Source organism: Phaethon aethereus, assembly GCF_964289735.1.
Source record: "Phaethon aethereus genome assembly, chromosome: 2".
In the NCBI taxonomy this organism is placed as follows: Eukaryota; Metazoa; Chordata; class Aves; order Phaethontiformes; family Phaethontidae; genus Phaethon; species Phaethon aethereus.
In genome coordinates, this window is record NC_138582.1 from 96,825,614 (window position 1) to 96,850,447 (window position 24,834).

Sequence of the window (24,834 nt, forward strand, 5' to 3'; positions counted from 1 at the left end):
GAGAAACCTGAGGCGTCCGCCGAGGAGGCGCGGAGGGCACTGGCGAGGCGGCGGCGGCGGCTCCACGCCCAGGAGCGCCCCTTAAAACCGCCGCCGAAAGGTGTGGCTTCGCCTTTCCTCTGCCGGCGGGGAGGGGACGGGACGGGACTGGACTGGACTAGACTAGACTTCCGCGCTTGCCGCCGCCGCCGCCCGCCCGCCAGCGCACACCGCTTCGCGGCGCCCCTGCCCTCCCCTCACCTGCGGGCCGCGCCGATCCCCGCCGCTTCGGCCCTTCTCCAGCCCATCGGCGGGCTGCGAGGGAGAGGAGGCACCGCGGCAGGCCCTCCCGGGGGTGAATGCCTTTCCTTTTCCCGTCGGGTCTGGGTCAGTCTCCCTGTCGCTTTCCCCACCGTCCACTTTCCCCCTGGGCGGCGTCCCCCCGCGCTCCCCCGCCGCCATGAGCATCAACGGCGGCTCGCACCCGCGGATCAACACCTTGGGGCGGATGGCGCGGGCCGACTCGGGCACCGACCTGCGCTACGAGATGAGCTCCCATGTGGTGGGGGGCGGCGGCGGCGGCGGCACCCACACCCACAAGACCTACTACTACCAGAAGACCTACGGGGGGGACTACGCCTCCGACGGATACGGGTAGGTGCGGGCCCGGCCGGCCGCCGGCCCCGCTCCCTCGGGCCCTCCTTAGGAGGGAGGGCTGCCCTGAGCCTGCTCGCGGTGTCGTTTCCTAGGTGTGCAAGCTTGCAAGTCTTTCTTTTCCTCCCTGAGGAGACTAACTTGTAAAAGGCTTTTAAATGCGAGCAAAGAACTTTCCAATTTTTTAAAATAAAAAACCCCCCAAACAACTGAAAAACTGGTGAGGTTTGGTGGGGACTCTCCCTGAAGAGAGTAACGGGATGAAAAGCAGAACAGTAACATCTGCGTCCCCCCCTCGCACTCTGGGGTGTAAATGCGTTTATGCTGGCTGTACGGACTCCACTGTTCTCTGCTGGTAACACCCCCCTTTGCTCGGTGATGCAAAACAAGTTGTACTGAGGTAAACTGCCTTACACCTCATGCAGCCAGGCTCAGGTCTCCCTGTCCTCCCCAGCAGCGACGTAATGAGAGCTATAAAACGATTCTTAACTAGTGGGAATTGTTCTGTTACTAATTTTTGAGTTTGTTTCTAGCCTGTGCGAGGCCCAGAAACGTAAGGCCGTGATCTTTTATGCAGTGATCCCTGATATTTGGTGGCTGGGGAGCAGAGATACAAGCGATACTACAGGCTGCTTCCCTCCCCTCTCCCTGCTTAACTTTCTGCTTGCCATGTTGCTGTGAGCGCGGTGAAGACCTTGTGGGCAGGGTCCTGGCTGTGGATCATGATTTGGAGAACGCTTGCTTTCGTGGACGCAGCTGTAGCGGCAATCCGCGCAGATCGATTCGGGCAAAATAAGTGCAGTGGTCGTGAAGACTTCTCCATGAATCCCCTCGGCTTGGAGTTCATGGGACTGAAAAGCAGGCAACAGTTATAATCACTGAAGCAAACAGCTCTGGTGTGTAATAAGGCGCCTGTACAAAACACTGCTGGCAGTTACTGTTTTTTACATGTGGAATGGCTCCATTAAACCTGTTGGTCTAATTATTGATGCCACTGGCCTAGGAATTGATTTGGAAGTGCTGTTGTGTAATATGTGTTAGAATTTATCCCCTAATTTTTTGGATAGTACACCATTATTAGAGTGCAGAAGGATGAGAATTAAACATATATAGTAAATAAACAGCAGAAGAGAATAGGCAGGCCTTATTAAATCAAGCAGATTTATAAATGACTGTAGAGAGTTAGAATTACCCTAGAGAGCACAGAGAGCTCTGTTTTGGTTCGTCAGACCTGTTGCTAGAGAACCACTAAATGAAAGACAAAACTTGCATTTTACCTATTTTTATTACTTTGTCCGGTTCTTAGTTTTAGTTCTTAATTTGACTTTTTGTTTGGTGTGTGCACAGGTAAGTTAGTTAACAATGAATTGCAGCTATAACATGTCTACTTACTATTACATTAGTATGAAAATACCTATTTATTGCTATATAATTAGAACAATTCAATATTTAACCATGGGAGAGTGCACATACTAGGACTCCAAAAATGCCATTGTTGTATTGCATTTGTGAGGATCTGTTTTGCTAGGGGTGCTCCACTGCATATACCTTTACTGTTTACGAGAGACAGACATTAAAAATTAAGGGCAGAACATGCTGATTCCAGGCTATTTTCTTTTTTTCCAAGTATACTCTGGTGCAACTGTATTGGATTCACTAGGGTGACTTCCCTGTTATTCCTGACTTTCACTGGAGGAGAAATACCTTTCTTTAATTTAGCATTCTTTGTTTTTTGTTACATATTTTAAACCAGTCTATAGTTTGTTAGACTCTTCTTTCTTCAGTATTCAGTGATTTAGTATTCATTCAGCATAGCAAGAATGGAAAGGACAGACCTGATCAAGAGGTTAACAACTTTATAATAACATCCTTTCATTTACTCTCTATAACATAATATTCATACCTCCTTTTTCAGAAGGCATATCTGGTAAGGAGGTTGCAATGAAACTTCCTGTTCACTTTATTGCAAGGCTTCTGCATCGAACTAAAGACCCCTGTTAATGAGATCAAAATACATACGTATATATATTTTGCATACAATTTTTTTTGTGTATGAAAACATCTGACCATGCAAAATACTTAATAATTGGTTGCAAAACAATACATGTGTTTGCACCTTACTGAGTTGCATAGGTTTATTTTTAATTAGTGCTGATTTGAATTAAAATGTCCCCCACAATACAAAATGAGGATTTTGTTGCCAGTTAATGAAAAAAACCAATCATGCCTGATTTTGCACATGCACTGCATGCAGAAAATCTACTAAATCTGTGCATGTTGTGGTTGTAGGATGAGGACCTGGAATTGGTTTTAAAAATTGCATTCAGCCTGATACCTTCTGTGCCAAAGTTTAGTGGCAGTTGCTGAACTTACAAAACTGAGGCTTCTTTTTCCAATGGGGAAGATTACTGTACCTTAATTTTAAATGCAGTAGGATTCAACTTAGGGTCTAATCTTGTAAGTTTTGGGGCGTATTCTGCCAAACAAGTCTGTGCTGAGTATTACATTACTCACAGAGCAATATAAGACGCTCCCTACCCTTGGGGCTCAGCAAGGTGCTTTTACAACATTCCCGGTTTCTTCTGGCTTGGGAACTCAGGACGAGCTTGGCCCCGAGAGTACAAATACTCAGCTTGATAGTGAGTCACACGCTCCTAAACTGCCAATTCATCAGTCAAATATTTATCAATGTCTTTGCTATGGAGAGATAAAATCTGATACGCTGGGAGAAAAGGAAAAAAAGTGGCAAGTTATGCAGTTTTATTTGTCATTGCTGAGATTAGGGAAGAAAATAATCTAGTATTCATGATCACCCTGTGATATAAAAATAAATTAATTTACACAGTTTTGCTTAAGAGTTAATGTAACTTCTGTCCTTTAACTTAGAAAAGGAGTTCGAAATTCACACCCTGTGCCCTGACATTTCTTTCAGGAACAGATGGACAAAGTAAACTTGGAGAGAATAGATTCAAAGCCACGTTTTTGCCCTTCCCATCAGTCTTGCAGGGATCTGCAGGGTCCTGGCTAAGCTGAGTGGTGGTAGGGCTGGCGTGGTAAGGTCACCCCTGAGCTCCTCTGCCACAGCATTTTGGGAGGGGGGGTCAGAAATTCCCCTGTGACAAACAAAAACATAGGCAGATGGAGAGGGAGGAGGAATGCATCTGAATTGCTGCTGAATACCTGTGCTTTCGCTGGCCAAGAAACGTGTTTCAGCAACAGCTGGTGACGCTGCCACGCCATGACAAGAAAACCAGGTTGTACCTATCTATCCCAGCTCACCTTTTCACAGGTACATGCGTGAGATTTCAGGCTAGGTGTGAAAGCCTCTGTCAGGCGAGGGATTTGCTGCCATTTCAAGCGACGGATCTCCGGCAGAGGTGTATTTCCATGGTCCAGGCTGGACCCTGCATTTAGCACCTCCCTCTCCCAGAGCTGGAGGTGGGAGAGGTGGCATGTCTGCAGCCCGCTGCACCGGGCAGGTACAGCCTTTAGAAATGGTGCTGTTGCTCCTGGTGATTAATACCAATGGGAAAAAGTGTGAGGATTTTCTGTAAATAGGTGTGTCGGGATCCCTGCTTGCTCAAAAGGCGCTTGGCCTCAGGGGTCTTAAGATTTCACCAGTGACTCTTAAAATTTTGCACATTTCTAGTGGTATTTAGAGCCCCGTTGTGCAAGATGCAGACATCTTTTGAGGTTTTTGGTCATTGTGCCTTAGTCTATGTACATACTTGGCACATGGGACTAGTTTGAGGAGGCCATGATGTGCCAAAACTGATCCCAATAAGAGCAGAGATGTATGAAGAGAACACAGTTATGAAACTTTCAGTAATTCCTGACACTGTCATTCACCTTCTTGGGGGGGGCGTGGGAGGGGAAGCTGGTTTATAGTATTTTAATTGCTGGTCATATTCTTATGGATATTGTGATTTGCCATCTTTTGCCAGCGTATGCCTGTGTGTTCTCAGGGGCACACGCACCCAACAGGCAGGCAGCAGCAGATGGGTGGTGGTTTAGTCCCGTGGTGTGTGCAGGCTGTGTGCTGGGAATGGAGATTCCAGGTCAGGTTTTTCTTCTGACTTGTCTACCCTGGGCATACCAGGTAATCCCTTGATGAATCTATTGCTTGTTCAAACAAGTTTGGGGGGTGGGGGAGGAGAAAAAGAAGTGCTATTGTTTTGCTCTCATTGTTGAATTATGGGAGTTGCATGATACTTTGGATCTGCAGAAAGACCTTTTTTGAAGCTTCCTTTACTTTTTAGATGGAAAAAAAATGCTCAGATTTTTAAAAGGCTAAATGACTTGTGGAGCAATCAGAAAATTTAACAAGGATTTTTCTAGCTTGGTTGAGATTGGATTTTTGGGCCAATAGTGTCCTATTTATGGTTCCACAGCTTTGAGGAGCAGTGAAGCTGCTGGAAGGCTCTGCAGAGCTGCTGGATGTGCTTGTGCGTGTCTCCTTCGCCCTGCTTCTCTAGGCATTAATCACCCCCCGGATAACACAGCAGCGTCTTGATGTGTACGAACAAAGGCAGAAACCAGAGCAGCCTCTGCGTTTCAGGCATTTTTGCTGGGGGTGTGCAGGTCTTCGGCAGCAGGAGGCAAACGAGAAGGCAGAAAGTAGCTGGCTTTCTTCCTTGCCCCTTGGGTTCTGCAGTAATGACGACTCAGTTGGGCCTGTAAGGGTGTTGAGTGTTTACAGAGGATATATCATTTATTCAAAAAGTTTCACTTAGGAAATCTTTTGACTGCTTGAATAAGTCAGTGGCAGCAGTAGTCAGCCCTGCTATGTTCCAGGGACGTGGGCACAGCTGGGTTTGCTGGTCTGTCTCAACTCCCATAACTCATTGTATGGCCTTGAGACCGTTTCTCGGTCCCGTTTACGAAAAGCGGGGATAGTTATTTGTTGTTTCTGTAGAGCTGGGGGTCTTGTGAGCATCACTGATACCACTTAACAGTTAAATGCAATCCTAGTTCAGAACTTGAGGATTCACCACTAAGGTAATGGCTGAGTTTAGCTCAGGTGGGGTATATTGCAGTAGGGGAATGTTGTCTGAGCTACCATCCTGCCCAAAGCCCGGTGGCAGCAGGGGTTGGGCTGTCCTCTCATTCCTCTGGGAGAGCAAGAGTGCAGTATAGCAGGAGGGCAATGTATTCTGCCTTGACAAGCAGCAGGCAAGGTGGCTCCTGTACAGAATGACGACAATGTGAAGATGCTGTGCCTCTCCTAGGGCACAGCAGTAGAGAGATACGGGGCTACATTTTAAGATCCCAAATAAAAGTGGTTCTTCTGTGTTTTGAAGTATTCTCATAATTTTAAACAAAGACGCTTACCCCCCTTTGTTTTCCTTTGTTCCTGGAATAGTTAATGACTATTAAAACTAAGTAATTTTAATAAAGAACTCAGTTTAATAGTATATTTTTGAAATTCGTGAGTTGCTTTCAAAATAAGTGTCACAGTCTAAAATTTTGAGTTGTAGGAACAAATAGGTAGTTAAGGTCTGAAGAAGTCCAGGCTGTTCCACTCAGCGCTATTCTGTGGTGTTTACAAAACAAAAGCTGTACAGCAAATACTCAGATTCTTGCAAATGTGTCTATTAGTAGAAGCCCCTGCACTGTTGTGTTACAAATCCTGCTAAAAGACCAAGCTCCAGTTCTTTCCCTTTCTGCCAGAATGGCAGAAAACAGACACTATATGCACAAGGAGTGCAGTAAAACAAATGAAGACCCTGTCCATATTTTCACTATGTGGTGTGCCCACAGTGTTTGGTGCAGCAGGATCCTATTCACATGTTTGAGCTTTAGATGCAGCCAGAATTAAAATCAAATCGTCATCATAGCAGCAGTAGTTGTAACGATGACCAAACATTACTTTAAACTCATTCAGTTTCATTTCAAACAAAATCAGATGAAGCAAGAAAGATGTTGACAAAATACTACCTATAGTAGTCCACTTAATCTGTGTCCTCTGAGGATTGTTGAGGTCCTACATCTTTCTGAGGGACGTAAATGTATTTCTGTACAGGTTCTAGGTTACATGGCTGTACTTTGAAAATCCGCTTTCGTTCTTGTCTCCACATTATGATGCTATGTAGCATGTTCAGGGGTTAGGGTTTGCCTCAGTTTCTTTAATCCAGGTTTGGTTTTTTTTTTCCTTTATGCCATTGTGTTGGATATGGTTTTCCTTTGGCTGGCTGTTTCCTTGTGCCGCAAGGTTGGACGTCTGCTTACTCTGCATTGAGGTTTCTGCTTTGATCTACTCACTCCCATTAAAGGCCTGTTGGCTTCAATAGGAGGAATATTACACTGAAGGCCTTTGAAACTGCTTATGAAATACTCTTCTGTCACATGGGTGAAGGGTATTGAAGATGTGTCCATGTGAGACTGTGCTAGTGCCGTCTGATGCATCAACCAATATGTGTTCAGGTATTGTCTTGCTAAACGTTTTTATTTTTTTCATTCAGAGATTGATTTATGCCCTGCTTGAGTATATTTGTACAGCTAAATCCTCTTCAGATTGAAGTCTTTGTGTCCTGTTGACTTGGTGGAGCTATGCCATCAAACATCAGCCCCTGTACTGGCATCTGCTGTCTCTGAGTATGCCCCGTAACCCAGTGTAGCTCGGTTTGACCCAGATTTGAACGCTTGCCCAGTGTCATGAGCTACCTTTAACAGGCCACTGCCTTTACACCTGTTATCCTGGTATTGATCTCAGTATTTTGACTAGCAAAACAGCTGTTTAACAAACAAAACTGACATCCTAGGTGTTAAAAGCACCATTGATCAAGTACTGCGCTCTTTCCTGGTTTCAGTTTCCATTGCTCCAGCTTCTGCCATTATTTTGGTTATGTCTTCATCTACTAGATTGGAGAGCCTTAAATGCTTGCTGCTTTTTTCTTGTGAAGGTCCCTGTGAACTGTAAACAAGTAACTTGTAGATCTTTATTTGAAGATCTAAATAGACTGCACTTAATCCTCCCGCTTCAAGGCATCTGCTCCTGCATTTGAAACAGTTTGGTGCATCTATATTAAACCATCTTCAGTTTTCCAACTTCTTTTATTATTTGGACGATAATTCTGGATGTGGTATTTTACCTTCATTGGGATGAATGCAAAATATTTGTACTTCTACTTTTTCTATCTTTTAAATTGTTTCAGTAGTTTGATTTATTTGAAAATAGCTTTTCTTCACAATTTCTTAGTGTGTTAACTATGACAGCCATCGTTTTGACCTCCTTTCAGTGTGAAGTAATGCCTTTGAGGTCAGTGAAGTTACACTGAAGCCAGTGGAGATAGACTGATGTATTACAGTAAAAGTCTGGTCCCCATTTATAGTTCTTTTGGCTTTAATGGATATCCGGCATTTATAGCTGTCGGGAGATGATTGAAAAAGAGATTGAAGAAAAAATACTCTTTTGATGTTCTAAAAAGAGAAAATTGCTTGGAAGGTTCCTCTCTCTTGTTCATTATGTTTCATTCATGAGAATAATTGTGGGTATAATTAAATGTAAAATTTAGATGCAGTCAGATACTTCTGGATCCAAACACAATAGCGATGCCTAAGGAGAAGGAATGATTTAGAAAAGGAAGCTGACAGGAAGATTTGGCACAAAATCAGACCCATATGTTATTTTTCACAATTGTTTTCTTTAAGCTGTTTCCAAGATATACAGGGGTGCATAGTAGGGTTTGTGCAGCCAAAGGGTCACAGTGCAAGCCAGGAGTGGTGTGTGCATGTATAGCTTGTTTTAAGTCACCCAGTGATTCTCCTGTCTCTGTGTCTTTGAGGGTCTGCTCCCTGGTATTGAGGGAAACCGGTGAAAAGTTGCTCAAACTTCTTCCACTTGTTCAAGAAGAGCTGATAGGAGAATGGCAGGCTGCTGAAGCACTAATTGCACACACTGCAGAAGAGCTCTTAAAAATATATCTTTGAACATTGCTCACCACTGCAGTGACTTTCCCATGGAAAGCTCTGCCAAGTTTTTTACGTTCTCACAGTTCTTTTGGAGAAGGATGATCAGAGTCTGTTGAAGTCAGTGGAAAGATTTCCATATGACTTGCTGGCTCTGAGTTTAACAGGTTTGCACCGATAGTCTTTTTGATGTTAGTGTTGTACGGAAGATTTGGGCCTTCAGTGATCTGTAATGGAAAAGGTTACCTACTGTGAGTGCAGGAGTTAGAAAACTAGGCAAGGCTTGGAAGCGTCTTAGTTTCTTACCGTCTCTTAGTAGTGGTTTATTTTAGTTTCACTGGCAAGTGCTTCGGTTTGGGAGCCGCCTGGGCTTGCTTGGGAGCTCTGATTCCATCAGCAAGGAATGGTTCCTCGCTTGAAGCACCTCACCCACGTTCAACTAGCAGTGGCTCCTTTGATGGCTGAATCCCAAATGCTGGAAGAGCAACCTCCTGGTGATATGGATGCAGTAGATCATGTGCAAGTCAACAGTAACGACCCTGTTATCTGTCTTGGCATTTCCCTCCACTAGCATTTTTGGTTCTGGAGATTTACTTGGAATCCTCAAACTCCCACTTTATTTTTTTGTTAGAAAGCATGTCCTCTAACTCCAGCCCATACATCTGTGTTTGTAGTAGCTTCTGCATCTGGCGATACCTTTTTAAGATACTGCACCAGCTTCATGCATTTCCGCTGATAAAGGTCTCTTCCTACACTTGTATGGACCTGTGTGCTCATGTGCTTGTGTAGCAGAGGATCCTGCTTTCCTTTTATGCTCTGACATTTGACGGCTGGTGTGATAACTTGTATGATAACATCACACAAAGGCTATGTTCTAATGTATTGACTTTAACAAAGATCGTGAAAAATCTATTCTTGCTGTAATACTGCCAAGGTTTTGTCTATCAAAGCTACAAATACCTGGAATTACATGCCTTTCCTCTTCATGGCATGCTGGTTTCCACCTTCTGCTCGATCCTGTGGTGAAGTTAGCCCATGCCAGCTGTTATTTTAGTGGTTTATAATTTATAAATTTATAAATTTATAACCACTGAATTATAAAATGGTTCTGCCACTGTGGAACTTGCATTAAAACTTCACAGTTCAATTCTGCAGGAGGGACAGACTGTGTGTGTCTCTGTGAAGCTAAATGAGGTGGGCTCTTCCATGTAACTTTCCTTAGCTGTTCCAAATTTGTGTTTCTCATGTCGCTTTGAAATGTGCAATTACTGTGTACTTACTTCATCTTCTTCTCCCCCCAACAGTCAGAATGGGACCTGTACAGTGTCCAGACGCCAGAATACCATCCAGGAGCTTTTGCAAAACTGTTCGGATTGCCTGATGCGAGCTGAGCTCATAGTACAACCCGTGAGTGCTTTTCGTTCTTCTTATCAAAAGTGATTATGAATATTACAGGGAATGAATGCTGTGTTGCTATCTGGACTCACAGGCTCTGCTTAATCTCCTTTCTCCCCTTTCAGCTGTTTGTGTGGGGCAACTGGGAGTGGAGTAGCACACCGCCTTCCTAGGTCTCCCTCTTCCATCTGCAGTCAGTGTTCAGTAAAACTGATTTCTGATTAAGAAAGGGGGGACTTCTTATATTTTAAAAAACCCCACCCTTCAAACAGAATCTACTGCATCTTGTTTTTCAGTTTTATATCAAGGCCACTGTCAGTGTAAACAGCTGTTAATAATGTTATGACCACTTATACCCTCTTAGTGTGTCCTATAGAATGTCGTCATCATTTTCTGGGCCATAATGAACTCGAACCACCATAGGAAAAGACTTTCATTACCTTTATTGTATTTTTCCAGATGATTCCTGAAGAAGTATATGAAACTAGATTAAAATCTTCTTGACTGTTTCATCCCAAATGCATAGAGATGATCTTTGCTGTATGCTACACTGGTATAAACCCATAGTGCCTGGGGGGTGGGTTACTCACTGGCACTAGATTCAGTCCTGGTGAACATGGGATGTCCTGTGTTCCTGCTGAGGTCAGAGGAGGTGCAGGGTGGTGAGTGCATCTGCTGTCAAGGACACTGAGACCCAAAAACCATTTGCAGTTCTGGCAGTATATGTGATTTAATGCACGCTTTTGGACCCTCAGTGGACATAAAATTCATTCAGGAATTAACTCTGTGGTTAGCAGTTCATTTCCATTTCAAAGATACAGCACGTGTGAGCATGTTTATATAAAAATCAATGCCAGAATAAATACCGCCTCTTGTTAAGGATTAATATTATTCCAGTGAAGTTAAAAGAAAGTGATGTTTAGTTCCAGCTTGGTGCCACAACATGCATTGCTTACGTTTTTTTTTCTTTTCTTTCTGAGGGACAATGTAATGAGGTCCATCAACATTTTATTTCAAAATAAAATCACAGCTGGATTATGTTTTGTTCAGCATGGCTGTGTCAGCACTGGATGAGATCAAAAAGTCATGTCTTCCTGCTCAAAGCACCATGACCATACTGTGGTCCACTGCACTGAGAGGGCACATGGAGAATTTGCCTAGACTTTGGGTCATAAGGTGGGATTCAAACATGACTGGGCATGGACCTGGTTCCAGGCAGACGGGGTGCGGTCTGCGTTTTTGCAGGGGAGGAGCAGTGTCTGTAAGTTGCAGAACCTTAGGGAAACTTCTGAAAAATCAGGAGCAATATCCACCAACTCTCACTAGGACAGTGTTTGCTTCCCGCCCTCTAAGCACCAAAGCATAAGGTCTTAAAAACTTAGCACACCGTGTGAAGCCTTGGCTCTGCTGAGTAAACGTCAGTCAGAATGTGCTGTTCTTTATGGAAAGGTTTGGTTGGTATTATGTTTTAATAATTTTCTTTTATATTTTATTGGTAATAAGGACTTTGCAACGATTGTGGATCCTTTGTTGATTGGCCTTCTGCCAGTTAAAACTTGCAATCAGAGACCCAGCAGTTGAAACCTATCATGGTTCTTAAAAATAATTGGTCCTCATAACATCTCTTTTAAAACAACCAAGCTGAAGCTTAGATGATGAATATTTAATTTAGTGTCCTATCTCTTTTTGTCTTTTTTTTGTCTTTTTGTTTGTTTGTTGGGTTTTTTGTTTTGTTTTGTTTTGTTTTTTAAATAGGAATTGAAATATGGGGATGGTGTCCAGATCAGAGGAAACAGAGATCTGGAAGAGTGTTTTGCACAGGCAAATGACCAAATGGATATCCTGGATGGGCTGATCAGAGAGATGAGGCAGATGGGCCAACCCTGTGAAATGTATCAGAAAAGGTATTGCCAGGGAAGGACTGGGGGAGGGAACGTGGCTGATAAAAGTTTGTGGTGTCTCAAGTGCTCACCTTCCCTGGTGTTGCAGCACGTGACAGAAATCAGGTTTGTTTGGAGCATGCTAACATGGAGAAGGGCCTTGCAGTAATATATTTCTTAAAGAATTTCACACCTTGTTTGTCCCCATGAAATTTTAGTCAGTATATTTTTTCCAAGGCCTGTGCTTTCGGCACTTTGTTTTGAATACTTGGTGGTCCGGTGGGAGAGATGCATTGCATTGTTTCCATGTTTTCTGGTTGTTTTCCTCATAGGTTGCTAACTGGTTCCTTCCCTTTCAGGCTGCTTCAACTTCAAGAGCAAATGCGTGCCCTGTACAAAGCCATCAGTGTTCCCCGTGCCAGGAGGGCCAGCTCCAAAGGTGGAGGTTGCTACTCCTCTCAGAGTGGCTCAGGCTGGGACGAGTACACGAAACGTGTCACAAGTGAATGTTTAAACTGGATGAGGCAGCAGAAGGTAAATCTGTGAAAAACCCAGAGACAATGCTAAGACCTGGTGATGTTTATGAATGTCACCTCACATGCAATGGTGTTTTGGATGCCAGTAGTAAATTAAAAGTACACATGAATGCTTTTATATTATTCCAAGTTCCTCTTTATACTTATTTATTTGCAATATTTTACATGTAGTGATTTTCCACTGAAATACGAACGTAGATTTCGTGTTGGCTTTTGCAGAGGAGGAAGTGTGGAATTGAAAGCTAAACGAGACACAGCTGCTAACATAGCAAAAGGCATTGGCATGTTTGCGTTAGAGATTATTATGCTCAATATTTCCTTCCTTCCTTTCACAAATTTCCTTTATGATTCATATTTATTTTAACCCTTTACACAGATAAGAACAACTTCACAGATTTAACCATTATCTAGTATTTTACAGTTGTTCTCCCCCTCTAATCTGTCCTTATCACAGTGGGAGCCAGAGGTAGAACTGATTGCCACAGGACTTGACTTTCAGAAGTCACTACCAAAATATCAATTTCAGCATTTTTGTGTGTATCTGTTGCATGTGCAGAATAAATTTACCTGTGCACAGCTGTTGATGGTGTAACCTGGAGTAAAAAATACACGTTGAGTGCCTGTAGCCTGTTTTAGTGGTGCTGAAGTGAAAGTTGTATTTGTGGTTGGACAGCCCTTTCTGAGATACAGGTAGGGAGGATAGAACAAGCTGGCTGAAGCTAGAATTTGCAGACTCCTTGTAAGTTGAAATTGCATTATTTTTATTTCTCTCTATTAGGTTGTTGCTTAGTGATCCTGTCACTGTTATCTGTGTTTGCCAGGTGTCTGCTATGCAAACCAGATGAGGAGGGGAGAGCTTTGTACAGTTCCCATACTTTTATGTGAGTGCAGGTCATAGTCTAGTCTTTCAGTGCCCTCCCGTAGTGTGGCATGTTTTAGAGGAAGAAGGGGAAGTGGACATGCACTCCGTGAGTGGTGATGTGTATAAGCGTTGTGCCAGGAGAGCAACACGAGATATGATTGCTCTACACACACTGTGGGAGAGTAGGCTAGTCGTCAGACCTGCCATGGTTTGAGGAGTGATGTTGGACAGACACTGGGCATGCTTCCAGTGATGAAAGACTTTCCATGAACATGCTGCACCTCCCAAAGATGCCACGTGACACCCTGCTCAGACACCCCTCGCTAAGCACAGAGAGCAAAAGCAAGGGCTTTATAGCTATGTTCCTGCACAAATGCTCCTGTGAAAGTAAAAGGTGCTCGCTCTCTGTTCTTCAGTCCCTAAGGCAAAGCTGAGGTGGGACCAGTAAACGCTTAGCTCCCTGTTGGGCTTGTGATTTTTTTTTTTAGGGAAAATTTAGTTTGAACTTTCCACCATGCCTCTTCTTTCCATTGTGCCTTGCTGTGTCCCATTACCTGCTCACATTAGGACTAGGATAATGTTTCCCTTAGTAACATGGTGAGATGTGGGAAAAAGGTCTGAGCAGCTGTGGTTTTCTGCCAGTTTTTTTGTGTTTTCTGTCCAGATGGTTTGCTGACAGGAGAATCAGGTGTTAGGAGGGTTGGTTGAATTTCCAGTGCAGAATGAGGGAAAGTGCAGTGAAATCCAGAGCGCCTTTGTTCACGTACTGGCAGCCAGCCAAGACTGCTGCTGTTGCTACAGACTCTTTAGACTGTTTAAATATAACAAGAAGGGTCAAAGTCCTGTAACTTTGAGGGTTGAATGTAAAATGGTTTTGTTTCTTGGATCGTTTTCAACCCTGCCTTTGAACCCCTACGCTTGAGTGTGGTTCGGGCTTTATTGTCATCTGTTGACTTAGATATTTGTCTCCAGGCTGGTAATTACCAAATTCAGTCCCAACCCAAAATTAAGATACCTGTTTCTTTACTGTGTGCGTGTGCAGACAGGCATTCAGACAGACATGGAGTGTGTCTGTACAACGTGAAAGATGATTTGGAGTTTGAGGAGTTGAATTGTGAATTCAGTGGCTTTTAATATTTGAAAATATTTGAAACAAAGAACAGCAGTCAGATATTTTTTTGAGTTAGTAATTATCCAGGTATATTACTGTTTTTTCAAAGGCTGTTCCTAGAGATTTTCACTCAGCATCCTACAATAAATGTTGCCAAAATGCAAGAGACACAACACATTCTGCAATAATTTCAATTTATCTTCTGTTTTTTCATTTAGTTTGACTGCATTTAACTGAAGTTATTGAAGTTTGCATAAGCATAAGTAAAATGGAAATGTAGTGTACTGGGCTACAGAACTTGACTCTGGGTATTTTCACATGAATTACATGAATAGCATCATTTCATAAAGTCATAATTTGTTTTGAGAGTGATAAGAATGTAACTATACTGTAGAATATAAAAGAACAGATTGGTCCAAAGAAACAGATGAAAATGCACTACTGAGTGTGCGTTGTCTAGTCTAATTTTAAGCAACTGAATATTTTCCCTACTTTGTTTCTTTTACTTTGGGAGCCTGTCACACAGTTTAAGTGATGACAATTTTAAGAAATTGTAACCCCCAATTCTGAACTTCCCTAAAACTCTAGGAAAACTAGAGTTTTACTCTCTACTGCATAGTCCTGTTTCCTTCAGTTTAATTCCTTTATGCTCCAATTTAGATAATAATGTTGGAAATGAAACAACAAATACTGTTTTTCTCCTAGGCTGAAATGGAGCTAGTGAAATGGGGGTTTGATGCAGCATCCATCGAGCAACAAATTGGTGACCATAGGAGGACTCACAATGCCATTGGTGACTATCGCTGGCACCTGGACAAAGTCAAAACAGATCTGGTAATTACTGTCTTCCCTTACACATTGTTTAGTCTTGATTGGTATCACTGGCTTGCTGGTGTTCCACTACAAAAAGGAATGCTGCATAACTCAACTTCTCTTCAGAAGGCACTGGTATCATGATAGCAACCACTTTCAACCCTAATATTTATTATTTCATGATTGTTTTGTGTTCCACTTCTTTCCCCAGAACTTTAAAATGAATAATTAGTAGCTATTTAACATTTTGTTGTTGTGTATCAAGGCTGGCAAATAAATATTGCAACTTTTTTTTGTGAGAAGAATGGCTGAGAATGATTATTCTCACTTTCTGTCTAGCTACATTAAAACAAGAAAGCAAAAAGATAAGGAGGGTGCTTAGATACAGCCTTGAGTAATGAGGGAATTTCTGTGAAAAATGCCCAAATTCTGGGCTAAGCTTAGATTTTTTCTTAGGTGTGGGCTTTTTTGTGGATTTTTTCTTTTATGTCCCTCTGAGGCTTCTGCTTCCCTCTGGACTTTGTGATTGGAATAAAGTCATCACTGAAAATGCAGTGTTTAACTTCCTCTGCTATCAGCGCAGAAGCTAGATAGAGGAGAGATGAGGCTTACTTCATGCTTATTCTTCTTTTGTGTTAACTGCTGTCATGGGACAGGAGGAGAAGGAGTTGGATCTAAAGAAGAAGGACTCCGTTCTGGAGCTCTGATCTCTCAGCCAAGTCGAAGAGTGGAAGGGGCATTACTCCCTTTTCTCTTCTGCTTGTCCAAATAGGAAAGGTGATAGTCTGGCCCTGTATGGAGTCCCAGTTCCAAAGTTCTGCAGGTTTCCAGTCATAGAAATGGGAATAAAAATCAAAGCCTCCTGCTCACATAATATCCAAAGCTAACTCTAGGACTAGCTGTGTCTCCTCACAAATGTCTGTTACATTAAGAGATACAGTTTCAGGAGCTGTTACGGTATTACAGGGGTTATGTGCAACCTTGCTTACATACTAAGCATCCCTGGGGGAAGTAAGTTTGTCCAGGCCTTGGTTTTATACTTTTTGTATAAAAAAAAGTGGTGCAGATTACTGCTCACCTATGTCTCTTGCAGGCATTTGCAGGTTACCACCTGTAGTTATAACTATGATACTAGCACTGTAAAGGAAATACCAGCAAATAGGCAACTTGTGAAAGGCTCACTAAATATTTGCTGTCTCTCTTTCAGCGGGAGAAGGCTGCGGTTCATCAGCTGGAGGAAGAATATGAAGGACTGCTGGTGAGCATGAGATGTGTTCATGTCTGATAAGCTCTATGGGGAATGCTCTTTTTGCTTTATTAACACTGGTCTGATAGTCAAGGGACACTTCAGGTTTCAACAGAGTGACAGATGCATATTTAAATAATTCTGTTCAGCAGTAAACTGAACAGTTTCTGTAAGGTTCCGTTTGAGTCACGAATTTGAGATTAATTCATTACCTGGTGTATAATTGACTTACCCTCACAAGGAAGTTTCTAGTTTGCACCTGGTGAAGGGAGTTGGTCATTAAGCAGGTGGAGGGTAGAACTCTACCTCCTTAATGGGAGTAAATGTAGTGATGAAGTTAGTCTATATATGAAGCTTAAAAAGTTACTCAAAGGTGGGATTAGAACCAAATTCTGTGTAGGGCTGTGCATCTTCTCTGCTTTGGATCTTCATGTAAAATACAGTGAGAATCTTGTGTAAATGGTAGATTTAACTGTTGGGATTGGAAACTGATTCCCGTACACATTTCAAGCAATAGGATGTGTATTATGATGTGAAGACTGAGAAGGAATCTTTTAATGAAGTGTCATGTGTGCAAAAGGTGCTGCTACAACATCAAGGATGTACTATGAGCAGCAAATGCAAGTAAAAGTGATGTTAAATGTTCAGGCACTTCTTGTGTTTTCCCCATGCCTTTTTGCTTGCCTGCCTTACATGTCTGCTACACTTGTGCTTGAAATGACTATTGGAAACTGCTGACTTCAAGTTCCCGTTGTTCTGTAAATCCAGATATGTTGTCCACTGTCCGTTGCCAGCAGGTTTCATAGCTCTATAAACCCAGGCATGTTATCTGCTATCTTTTGCCAACAGGTTTTATAGACGTGTGGTTTGTACAGTTATTTTAGTTAAAAAAAAAAACAAAACAAAACAAAACCAAAAACATGCTGTGCTTTTGGCTTCACCTTCTCCACCCAGCACAGGCATTTCTGTGTTTATGGCTTCTCATTTCTGGAATTCCTTGCAGAAATACTCCTTTGAGAGAATGGATCAGCTCCGTCAATTCCAGAACCTCATCCAAGCTACCAGCAGAGAGATCATGTGGATCAATGACTGTGAGGAAGAGGAGCTTCTCTACGACTGGAGTGACAGGAACACTGACATTGCCAGGAAGCAGGAGGCCTTCTCTGTAAGACAGCTCAACCTCCCCATGCTTTCCATGGGCCCTCTTTCAGGATAGTGAGGGAGGAACAACCTGGCTCAGGGGGACTGATCCCAGGGTGGGCGTTTCTTCAAGTTCTTGAGGATTTTTATTAACACTTTTGGATTAAGTACTGTGTGACAACCTTTTGAGTCAAGATTGGGCATCTGTTGGAAGATGGTGCTCCCATTCAACCAGTTGTCATAGTTTCTTTTGACCTTGGAAGCTGGCCTTATCAGCACAGTCCACTGTGGCCTAGCAATCACATGTAGCTTGCGCACGCAGTCGTTACATTGGCTTGCTAATTAAATTATTTTAATTTTAATTAAATTGAATTAATTTTAATTCAACAATGTAATTAAACAGTTTAATTCTCCCTGTTAGGACTATGTAGAGGCTAGGGGGTCCCCTGTATTTGGCCCTGATGTCTGTCACCAGGAAGTAGAGCTATACCTTAGGGAATTACACTCTCTTCCTCTGACAGTTTTGCCAGTAGCGTGTTGAGCACACTGTCAGAGGTAGTTTGCACTGCTCTTTGTCTTCTGTGGGTATGTAGGGAAATGGAGCATGTATGTTTCTTTAACCAATATTGGTGCTGATCACCAAACTAAAAAAAGAATGAAAGTTCATACTATGAAGGAGGTACTTTTTTTTTTTTTTTTTGGTTCAGTTGTTCTGGATGTTGCAAGATACTGTCATTTTTGCTTCCAACATTCCTGGGAAAGGCTAAATTTTGGATGCTTTGCTCTGTGAAGCAACAAGCCTAGAGACTAAAACTGAGATGATTTTACCTTCTTTGATGCTACTGTCTTCATAATTAACTTCAGTACACCGAATAGAATTACTATGTAGTGTTAGCAGGGATAATTTTACATTATCACAACTACCTGGAAAATTTTAAGTAAATTGTCCTGTGCAGTGTACATTTGGGGGCTTGTTTAATGCTGTGTTTTGGTTGTTTAGAAACGCATGAGTGAACTGGAGCTTAAAGAAAAAGAACTCAACAAGCTAAAGCAAGAAAGTGACCAGCTAGTGCTCAACCAGCACCCTGCTTCAGACAAAATTGAGGTGAGTGAGACTTCATGTAATTTCACTTGCTTCTTTAGTTGCTTCATAGGAAAAGTTCTCAGTGAAAGTCTGCAAATGAAATGTTGCATTTGGACCTGAGAAGAGTGCCTGTCAAAAAGCATGTCCTTTTTCATGCATCTGTATGAGCTGCTCTAATAAATGTTGCTACCTTCCTCTACAAACCTAGCCACAACGACCGCAGGCTTCTTAAGAGCTATAGGGAGAGTTCTTATTGCTATCAAATTTGATGATAGATGCATGTAAAAATTAATATGAGGCTTAGGGAGCTGTTTGAGTGTATTGAAATTGCTGTATCTCGTTTGAGTTGACTACAGTACAGCAGATTTTATGGTAGGAAGGCATGTTGTTGTTTTTTTGCTATCTTGGTAGGCATGTTTTGAAGAAAGCCACACCCTTTGAGGGTTTCTATTTAATCCAGGTGCAAATACTTTCTGCAACTGAAATTCACAGTGCATTTCTACAGCTTAGCCAAGACATTTTTGCTTTCACAGCTTGGTGTACATTTACCTTTCAATTACAAAGGCTGCAACAATTTGTAAAATCTCATTTTATTAGGAAATGCTGTAGTTGTTACAGTTTTAAGGGTGCATAAGAACTCTGAAACTGAAAGAAGCTAATAGCAAAAAAAGGTCCTTTCTGCTTTTCAGTGTATTTACTTTGTTAACTGTTATCATGTTGTGTAAAATTACCATTCTTCTGTGGTCAGTTTCTGCCTTAAAGGAAAGATCCTTGTAAAGTCCAGCAGTGAAGTAAAAGTTGTGTGTAATTTTCTAAAGAATATATATAAGGGCTACTTGAGAAGTTTGAATTTAAAAATGGCCATCATAAAAAATCATGTTTGACAGTCTTCCTTGGAAGAAGGAAAACGTGACAAATTGCAGCTGAAGTATTTTATTAGCACTATTGTTTGTGCATTTCACCCCTTTTTGTTCATGCGCTTCAGGCTTTATGCTGATCAAACAAAATTCAACTCATGAACAAATTTCTCTCTGCATTCCACAAACAGGTATTTAACTCTTTTCAGTTAGGTAGATGCTTAGAAGTTGGGGAACTATTCGCATGAATTGCATTATTGTGGTGTGCATGAATTTGTTTTAGCAGATTTTTCATTTGCGTTTATGTGCAGCATCAATAATTTTGCTTGAGTCTAGGTATGGGAGAGAGATCAATGTGGTGGTTTCAGTTCTGTATATTACTACTTTTGCTAGGCCTACATGGATACGTTACAAACTCAGTGGAGCTGGATTCTTCAGATCACCAAATGCATTGATGTTCATCTGAAAGAGAATGCGGCTTACTTTCAGGTGAGTAGTGATGTGGAGAATTCACACTACATTTGTTAGAAGTGTGAATCACATCACGAATTTTTTTTTTGTGTGTACCAAAATCTTTCTAAATCCGTGCACAATTATGCATAATACACCGTTACCATATCATAAATGCTACCATTCTGCCAGATGTAAACTGGCATTTCCTGTGAAAGGAATCTGCTGATTTTTAGCAGGCATTTTAAAGAGCTGTGTGCAACTGAAATCACAACTTTTCTCCTGTAGTTCTTTGAAGAGGCCCAAGCCACAGAGTGCTACCTGAAGAACTTACAAGACTCCATCAGAAAGAAGTTCATCTGTGATAAGAGCATGTCACTGCAATCTTTACTGGAGCAGATCAAAGAGCTGGAGGTATTGTCACACCCACCTCACGGGTGATGTTCTGCTTTCCTTGGAAATCAGTTGCCCTCTTCAGATACCAAATGTAAATCCAGGTGTACTGCAATGTTTATATACAGTACTGTATGAACTTGAAACCATAATGGTGTATTCCCGCCCATTTCTTAGGAAAGCCTACCAATGGATCAGTGTTATTTTAATTTATGTAACAGTGTTTGGGAACTCTGATTTATTTTTAAATCTGGAATAAGCCCAACAAATTCCCAAGTTTCCCTTTTTTAATTCGTTAGTATGTCAGAAAGACTTTCATTCATAGGTGGTAGAACAGATTATGCGTCAAAAGGACGTAAGTGCATTTAATAAATGATTCATCATGTCACTATATCACTGTAGTCTCTTTGAAAGGACCTTACTCAGCTTTTTTAGCTAACTATTTGCTCATTATGAATTAGGTACTACAATTCCAAACTGAATATACTGGAGGAAAAACAGTCAGTGATGTAAAAGAGCAATTGATGAAGTCAGGTCTGAGAGTGTAGTTAATTACTTTTTTGGGGATAGCATTGATGTTATAATAGATTCTTTCCATTTATTCCTGTGTTTCTTACACATCACTTTAACCACATTGCAGATCTGTATGAAAAATCTGCTTTGCAAGTTTTGCAAACTTTGAAGCTTGCCAGAGCTGCAAAGATACTTGGTTTCATGTTTCTCTTTTTTTTTTTTTTAAACTGCAGTTTTTCATTATAGGCCAGAGACTCATCGCATTGGACCTAAGGGAAATTTTGCCTACTGTGAGCTGCAGATGTGTCCCTCTCTTAATAAAATGGTGGGAACTAGATGTGGTTTCTTCTTAGAATTAATTTTTAACACACAGTTAATCTTTGCAGAATGAACGAGAGAGAATTCTTGAATACAAAAGGCAAGTGCAGAGTTTGGTGAATAAATCCAAGAAGATTGTGCAGCTGAAGCCACGTAACCCAGACTACCGGAGTAACAAGCCCATTATCCTCAAGGCTCTGTGTGACTACAAACAGGATCTGGTATTGTATCCCTTTTTGGCTGATAATGAACATAATGTAAACTAGAACATGGCAAATGATTTAGTAAACAGACTGTTGAGATGATAGCTGTAACCCCTTTGTCTGCTTTTGGTGAGCATTTAAATTTCTTTGACAAAAAGCTCTGACTTGAGTGCAATTATGAATAAACAGGCTGGGTTCTGGTTGGTTAATAAGTCTAGTCAAAATTATTGTTATTAGTCCATTAAATAGCATTAATACTCATTGTTCAAATTAGCACAGAAGACCCTAATTGATAATAGGGTTAAAATTGTTACACAGATGCTTCCCAGCATCTATGCCTTTTTTTGGTGATTGCTTACCTTTCGAGTGTGCCTCTGGGTCCTTAGATCAACACCTCATCTAACACAAGGTGAGGAATGTACAATTCACTGGTAGCCCCAGTTTTTTTCTGGATGGAGTATGAAATTGATAGTGGTGTTTTTTCTTCCTCCTCAGTACTGGGGCTGCTTGGGTTTATTTCTATATTTGTTTCTTAACAGTCTGCTTAGATGCATTTTCTGCTTATGTACTCTTTCTTGTCATTGTTTCCCAATTACCCAATTTTTCTGTTCTGTTATCTGTAAAACTTGTTTTACCTGATTCGCTAGGTTGCACTCCTGCAGTGGCCAGTAATTGACCACAGTGATTTGTATTTACGACCTGGGGTTTCTGCTATCCTCTCTGTGTCTGTGCTTTTCCATACCACATTTTATTCCAGAGTCACAGAAATTCAGCCCACACAGAGTAACTACTTCTTGTTACTATAAGCAAAGCTAAACAAATTTAGGCACTGGTTACCTGACTGCTTGGCAATTGCTCTTACTTTAAGCAAGCTAAATTCTGCTTAGGTGAAGAATTCTTCTGCCCAGAGAAGTCTGGAGCCCCTGCATGGTCAGATCAATGCAAAGCCCCCGGCCTTTTACCAGTTATGTCAAAAATCGTATTTGCTGGCTGTAGAGGTGTGATGCGGGTAGAGTCCTGTCAGGATGAGTGATAGGAGGGGCATCTCCCTCTTGGATGTGAGTGGGTTGTAACCTGCACCATGACCACACCCATGGCTGCAGGGTGTCAGGATTTCTGGTAGCTGGGGCTGGTGGATCTAGCTCTGCCGCACTCTCTCCCAGTCCCTTCACAAATGTGAATGCAGCGCTAAGTATCCTTATGCCTCCAGCTCGCTGGCTTACAGCCATACACGGTTGCATAGCTTACTGTTGGCCATGTGTCCATGCTTAGTCTTTGATGATTGTCATGGCCAGCCCCAAGTCTGATGATCAACTGGCAACTGCTCAGAGTGTTCTGTGGCTCCCACTTGGTTTTCTTGTGTTTTCTTCACAAAAGAAATTTTCTTGTGTTTTCTTCTTCTTTCTTGGAAACCAGATTCAGGGAGAAGGGGTTGATTGCCCCAGTATGAAGCCAAGATGCACACCTAGACCTGGCAGCTGGGAAGCACTCCCACTTCTGTGATCTAGAGGCATCTTCCTTGTCTGTCTCTCCTAGAAACCCCATCTTACTTAAGTAACCAAAAAAATGTTGTTCTGCGTTTCTTACAGAAAACAGTGCGCAAAGGAGATGAATGTATCCTGAAGGACAATAACGAGCGCAGCAAGTGGCTGGTGACTGGCCCTGGAGGAGTGGATATGCTGGTGCCATCTGTTAGTCTTATCATCCCACCCCCCAATCCGTTAGCAGTGGATCTTGCTACCAAGTGAGTTGCTGCCTGGGTTTGGACACCTACCACTGGGAGTAGATAGAATAGTTCACTCAGAATAGCAACCAACCACAAAATCTGGTTTGTTCCTTGATCAGAGTGCCCCTGCACTCTTTAAGGGTGGAGGATTAAGGACTAGACCCTTGACTTGAGGAAATTCACTTCAGTGAAGCTTGCTGGGATCTAAAAATATTTAAAACTTAACTTTTACAAGGTTTTTCTCATCTCTAATAATGAAAGGCATAGATAAATTAATTTCCAAGACTTTCTAGTAGAGAAGAAGCCTTAACACATTCCACATCTGGTGGATGTTTCTTGGGATGTTTGTTGGTAGCTATGCTACAAGGACACACATGTTTTGACTACAAAATTTCTTTTCTTATCTCAGAATTGAGCAGTACTATGAAGCTATTTTAGCTTTGTGGAACCAGCTGTATATCAACATGAAGAGCCTGGTATCTTGGCATTATTGCATGATCGACATTGAGAAAATCAGAGCGATGACTATTGCCAAGGTAAGACTTCAGCTGGCCTTACCTGTAGACCAGAGACATCCATGTCCTGCCCTCTGCTGTGCCAAACAGTGCTTGCTGTGTCCTGTGCAGATGTATGTTCTGCAAAACCATGGGCCTTCCTTTTGCTGGGTTGCGTAGTTATGTATGGACGTTGTTATTTCATTAAAGGAGAAGCAAGATGCTTTCACATTCAAACATAGTATGGATAAATGGGAAGATTAGGGAAGGGGATTTATTACATACTTGCTATACTTGTGCCCACTATGCAAGGGCATGGATAGAGAGAGTAAGAGGTAGAATTTCAAACTCTTCTTACGTTATGAAATGGTTATAACAAGAATGCATTAGCTCAAAGGGCACTTCTAGCACCATACTTTTAGAGGCAGCCTTGGTAGGTTTTATTCTAAAATGTGATTCCTTTGTTTTTTTCTATAGGTGTATTAGTTTGTTCCCTAATGATTAACTAACAATTCTGCAATTGCTTCTTTCTTCAAAAGTCTCTTCTTCCTCATTTCAGCTGAAAACAATGCGTAAGGAAGATTACCAAAAAATAATAACTGACCTGGAGATCCATTATCAAGAATTCCTAAGGAACAGCCAAGGCTCAGAGATGTTCGGCGATGAAGACAAACGAAAGATCCAGACTCAGTTCACTGATGCTCAGAAGCACTACCAAACCTTGATTATACAACTGCCCAATCAACCACGGCAGCCACAAACAGGTTTGTTGTCCTCCGAAACAGGAGATTGTACTGCTTGGGTTTCTTTTTTTTTTTTGGGGAGGTGGGGTGTAGTGTGCATTCTTTTTATGTGAAAATGTTCTCACAAAAATATGAATGGAAAGACGTTCAAGAATTGAGCTGCTGTCTCCCAACATAACAAAACTGGCCATGTGCAGGGAAGAGTATGTTTTCTTCATCCTTCCTTTGGCGTGAATCTGTGAATAGTCCTCTGAAGTTCATGGAACTTGCTGGGAAAAGTAATTTAGTGCATCTGATATGTTTTCAGTTATTAGGAAGCAAAATCTCACAGCTGCATTTGAGGAAACAAGTTTCTTTTTTTGTGAAGGGGAGATTTCATTACTTGAAACAGCTACACAGGGGCCCAGGTCTTCTACCTGTTCTCAGTTCTGCAGATCAAATCAGTGCTTAGGTCACTTTGGCACCACATTGGCTTTCTATACGTAAGTGCTCAGTTCTCTGGCAGTTGGCATTTACCCAATTCATTTTA

The 24,834-nt window shown here is 41.9% G+C and overlaps 1 protein-coding gene across 1 annotated transcript in view; it reads left to right on the plus strand.

Moving 5' to 3' along the window:
• Nucleotides 1-381: 381 nt before the first annotated feature.
• The window catches only part of DSP (desmoplakin), a gene marked incomplete at its 3' end in the record, with an annotated part of 38,592 nt that continues 14,139 nt past the window's right edge, over nt 382-24,834 (plus strand). Inside the window, exons 1-14 of the mRNA XM_081996900.1 lie at nt 382-633; nt 9,846-9,948; nt 11,692-11,840; nt 12,176-12,350; nt 15,031-15,159; nt 16,346-16,396; nt 17,388-17,549; nt 18,525-18,629; nt 19,859-19,954; nt 20,204-20,329; nt 21,208-21,360; nt 22,932-23,086; nt 23,478-23,604; nt 24,122-24,326. Of these exons, the coding sequence (XP_081853026.1) occupies nt 440-633; nt 9,846-9,948; nt 11,692-11,840; nt 12,176-12,350; nt 15,031-15,159; nt 16,346-16,396; nt 17,388-17,549; nt 18,525-18,629; nt 19,859-19,954; nt 20,204-20,329; nt 21,208-21,360; nt 22,932-23,086; nt 23,478-23,604; nt 24,122-24,326 (1,930 nt within the window). The 5' untranslated portion in view covers nt 382-439. The remainder of the gene's footprint in view (nt 634-9,845; nt 9,949-11,691; nt 11,841-12,175; nt 12,351-15,030; nt 15,160-16,345; nt 16,397-17,387; nt 17,550-18,524; nt 18,630-19,858; nt 19,955-20,203; nt 20,330-21,207; nt 21,361-22,931; nt 23,087-23,477; nt 23,605-24,121; nt 24,327-24,834) is intronic.